Source organism: Pteropus vampyrus, unplaced genomic scaffold, assembly GCF_000151845.1.
Source record: "Pteropus vampyrus isolate Shadow unplaced genomic scaffold, Pvam_2.0 Scaffold7, whole genome shotgun sequence".
NCBI classification, from domain to species: Eukaryota; Metazoa; Chordata; class Mammalia; order Chiroptera; family Pteropodidae; genus Pteropus; species Pteropus vampyrus.
The window spans coordinates 13,222,010-13,226,415 of record NW_011888788.1 but is presented as its reverse complement, the minus strand read 5'-3'; the positions used below and the strand labels follow the sequence as shown (position 1 = coordinate 13,226,415).

General features: G+C 54.1%; 1 protein-coding gene across 2 annotated transcripts in view; it reads left to right on the top strand.

Moving 5' to 3' along the window:
- Positions 1-4,406, top strand: part of RRBP1 (ribosome binding protein 1) — a 64,846-nt gene that overhangs the window by 56,041 nt on the left and 4,399 nt on the right. For both annotated transcript variants that reach the window (XM_011370470.2, XM_011370461.2), the window contains 4 exons: positions 2,710-2,802; positions 2,879-2,962; positions 3,099-3,188; positions 3,942-4,034. In XM_011370470.2, the coding sequence (XP_011368772.1) occupies positions 2,710-2,802; positions 2,879-2,962; positions 3,099-3,188; positions 3,942-4,034 (360 nt within the window). The remainder of the gene's footprint in view (positions 1-2,709; positions 2,803-2,878; positions 2,963-3,098; positions 3,189-3,941; positions 4,035-4,406) is intronic.

Sequence of the window (4,406 nt, the reverse complement as noted above, 5' to 3'; positions counted from 1 at the left end):
GTGCTACTCACTGCTGAAAGCCTACCTTCTTTGGGGGGCTTGGGGAGCCTCTCTGCCTCTCAGGTCCATCCAAAGTCCCAGGGCAGACTCCCATTGGAACAGCCTTGGTCACGTTCCCCCAGGCCCTCATGATGGGGACAGAATGTGCTGATTAGCCTGGCCAGGGTCATGTAATCACCTTGGACTGAGGAGGCTAGCATCAGGAAAAGGGGATGTGGAAGTGCCTCCTCTGCGGGGGGTACAAAGGAGCCTCGGCTGTGTCTTCCCCACTGGGCTGCCTGCCCATTACCCCTCACAGAGCTTGGGCTTTTGGGCGACCCATCTGCTCTCCCCAGGGGCAGCCCCAGCTGTACAGAGTCAGCCAAGGAGTCATTGCTTGCATTTTGGTGATAGGAGCCAGACTGACCCTCCTTTCTTCCAGCATCTCCCTGAAAAGATGCTTAGCCTCCTCACCACCTCATACCATGGCCACCCCATAGCAGGCTGTGACACCTCGGCCTTGTGTTAGTGCTACCCAAGAGAGGCCCAGTGGACGTGGGCCAAGAGAAAAGGCATTTTGTCCCTTTGTAGGCCCCCTGTGGAGTCTATACTGGGATTGAGGAGGTTCTGCCCTGCTGAGACTGGCAACTCATGGGAAATGTGTCAGCAGCTACTTCACCTGGCTTCTGACCTTTTCCACATCTTCCCCCAGGATCTCCGAGAGAAGAACTGGAAGGCGATGGAGGCAATGGCCTCGGCTGAGAGAGCCTTCGAGGAGAAGCTGCACTCCCTGACCCAGGCCAAGGTCAGAATCCGGTCTTCAGACTCACCTGCTAGTCAAGACTCGATCAGCAGCACCTGTGTAGTTTAGCAAACCATAAAATGCACTAACTGCCTGCAGAGCAGCCTTGGCCCTGGAGTTTCTCAGAAATCCACACCAGGGCCCGTCCAAGAGGCTGGCATACAGAGTGCCTCAACTCCTGCATCTCCCTCCTTCCCTTTTTCTCTTTTTCTCTCCCCTCCCTTCATTTCTCCCTAAGACAAAGAGGGAAAATGTACCCTTGGTTGCTTTTACTCAGCTGGGCCCTTTGCCATCAGGGGGCAGAGATAGAGGCTGTGCGGGCTGTGAGCCCACCTGGCTGCTCCACCTGTTAGTGAGCTTGACATTGGGCTGTCTTCAAAACTCTGATATTTTGTCTGATCCTTCTGGTTTCTCAGGCCCTCTGAAATCCTGGCCAAGTAAGTTCTATGTTTGATCTTTACAGTAAGTCACAGAAGGGAAGGACATCTTTAGCACACTCTGGTCCTGAAGTCCACATTGGTCCCATGCTCCATGCAGCCCAAGTTGAGGAGAATGTAGGCATCTCAGTGTCTGGGTTCCTCACGTCACCTCTGGAGCCCTGGGCCAGAAGCTAGTGCTCAGGCCGTGGCTGGGGCATGTGGCCTACAGCAGCAGCAAGTAGAGGCCTCACCCATTCCATCTCACCACACATTTCTATCTCTGATGTAAGGCCCCAGGTGGCGCCCCCCTGCCCCCATCACCCCAGCTTCACTGATGCAGAAGAAATGTCTGTCCTGTTATTGAGAGCTTTGCAGTGACTTTCATGAGCCTCCCAGGAAGCCCGAAGGTTGTATGAGAGAGAGGGCCCCAAGACAAGGTGGGAGGTGGAGGGCTGGCCTCTGTCTAGTTGTGACAGCTATACTTAGACTCCCCAGAGTGACCTTGGAGTCTTTCTGTCACAAATGCAAAATCTGTGACCAGAGATGTCATCTGACTTGCTTGTGGTCATGCAGCCAGATAAAGACAGGAGGTGGCCTCCAGGTCCTCTGGTTCTGGCCTTGAACTCCCACAACTGGGGGCCTGAATGGTGGTCACAGGTTAGGAGGTCCTTGGCAGGCCATTGGCATTGTCTGTGAATCAGTAGGTGAGCCAAGAAGGATCCTTTTCTGAGACCCAAGTCCAGACCATGTGGGTTCTGTGTTCAGGCAGGGCATCCATTTGTCAGCTGTCCATATGTGTGTTCTAGAACATTGCATGTTGGCTCTTATTCAGTTGGAGTTCCTCATGCTGCCCTTGGGGCTCAAGCTGGGGCTCAGGCTGTGCTGAGATTATGGGGAGCTGGCAATAGGCTCACCCTGCAGAGAACAGGCTATTAGGGAAAGAAAGACCTTTTAGCTAGAAATCTGCAGCCACCCCAGCCATCCCCCAGGCGTGGAGAAGGGATGTGATCTGTCCCCAGCAGACGCTTCTGTCCTAGATTTGACTTTATAGCTCCTTTGGGCCTTCTTCCATTCCTTCTTCATGCTTTGAGTGGGAGCCTCAAGGAGGATGGATGGGGGTGCTGGCCCAGAACGCATAGCCACAGCATGGAGTCACACTTTGGGAGAGATGTGACCCCGACCAAATTTTTATCCCCGCTGGGTTGGTTTCTGCTTTTCATTGTGAGAGGACTGGTCTTCCCTTTCTCCCTCCCTCCAAGGTTGCTGGGTCCAGTCACTCCCAGCCAGCAGTAGCTCCTAACTCGTGGCTACAGGGGTGGTCAGAACTGGCTACTGAGGCTAAACACCCAGCCGCCCCCCAACCCCTTCCCAGTCAGCCCCACAGAGCCACCTATCTTCTTTGATTCTTGTCCTTCTCCCTTCCTGGGGGTGAATACCCTAGCATTTCCGGGGACACTCCCTGGGGGTTGCCTTAAACCATCACGTCTGAATACCGTCTTACCCCCATAGGAGGAATCAGAGAAGCAGCTCAGCCTGACTGAGGCACAGACCAAGGAGGCCCTGCTGGCTCTGCTCCCTGCACTCTCTGACATTGCCCACAAGGTAGGGGAGGTTGCTCTCTGGGACCCTACTGCTCACCCAGAATGTCACTGGACCCATTTACACATTTTTGTTGCAGAATTATGCTGAGTGGCTCCAGGAACTCAAAGAGAAAGGCTCAGAACTGCTAAAACAGCTGCCAATAAACACGGAGCCCTCCTTGGTAAGCATGGCATGCACTCGCTCTCACAGGGCTGTCACTTGCTCTCTGGTCCCCAGGAAGAGGTGTCCAGAGTTGTTTCAGCCGGAGAAACCCTGTGCTTGGCTAAGCAGACCTTTATTCTGCCCTGTGCCCTCAGGACCTGGCCTCCAAGCTGAGGGAAGCCGAGGAGACCCAGGGCACCCTGCAGGCAGAGTGTGACCAGTACCGCACCATCCTGGCAGAGACAGTAAGACATGAGGACCGCAGTCTCCAGCTAGGCTTTTGGCTGGGCATCTTGTAGGGCGCTGTTGGGAAAACGAGCTTTCAGGGCCTGCAGGGCAAGAGGCAGATAGTGGTGTAGAAGAGCCCACTGTGCCCTATGTAAAGAGCTCTGGGTTCAAACACTGGTTCTTTGGTACCCTGGGCAAATCTGTGTCCCTCTCTGGGCCTCATTTTGTTGGTTGAATGGTAAAAGGGCAGAGTAAGGGGCTCAGATCTTTGTTGCTTCTAAGCTGAGGAGAGGGCTGAGTTGAAAGTTTGGGGCTACTCTCAGGGAGATGGAGAGACTTGGTCATAACAAGGAATAGTCTGGGGAAGGAAAGAAAGGCATGAGCATTTGGCTGACAGCAGGCTTGAAGCTGTGTTCTCTGTGACTCCAAAAGTAATGCTGGGTCCAGCCTTCCCACTCTGACCCCATCCTGTGCCCCTTGTTCTGGGCCAGTGAGTTGGGCATTAGAGGAAAACTCAGCAGAGATGAGAGTCCCTATGACTTCATTTGGGTCACGGCCCTCATTCTCTTGTGTGGCCTGCAGCCTTCGTTCACACACTGGCCAGAGGGCCCCACTCCAGGACCGTGGTCCACCTTGCTCCCCATGTGACACTGACAAAATCAGCCAGGCAGTCATCACAGGGGGGCCGAGGGGACAAGAAGACGCAATTGTATGTTTATGTGGGGTGGGTCCTCCACGGAGAGGGCCCTGCCTCAGTGCCCATTCCCCAGGAGGGCATGCTCAGAGACTTGCAGAAGAGTGTGGAGGAGGAGGAGCAGGTGTGGAAGGCCAAAGTCAGCGCCACGGAAGAGGAGCTCAAAAAGGTACAGCCTGGGCCCTCTGACCTTCCCCAGGGTCCAGCGATACTAGCATTGCTCCAGGGTGTCCACCTTCCCTCGGAATTCAAACGTAACTTAAGGCAGACAGCTGGGAAATCCAGGGGGGATCATTTGGGAGATAGTCACATTGCTGGGTTTTGGTGATGTCATATTTATATGGTGATTACAGAATGACAGCTGACTCCTCAATCTCAAGGAGACCCCCTGCCCCATTCATCTCCAGAAAGAGGCTATTGTGTCATGCCTGGAGTGGGTGGGTACCATGGAACTTCCTGAGAGATGGGGCTCATATTTGACTTGAGGCCTTCTCTTTACTTTGTAGTCACGGGTCACAGTGAAACATCTCGAAGAGATTAT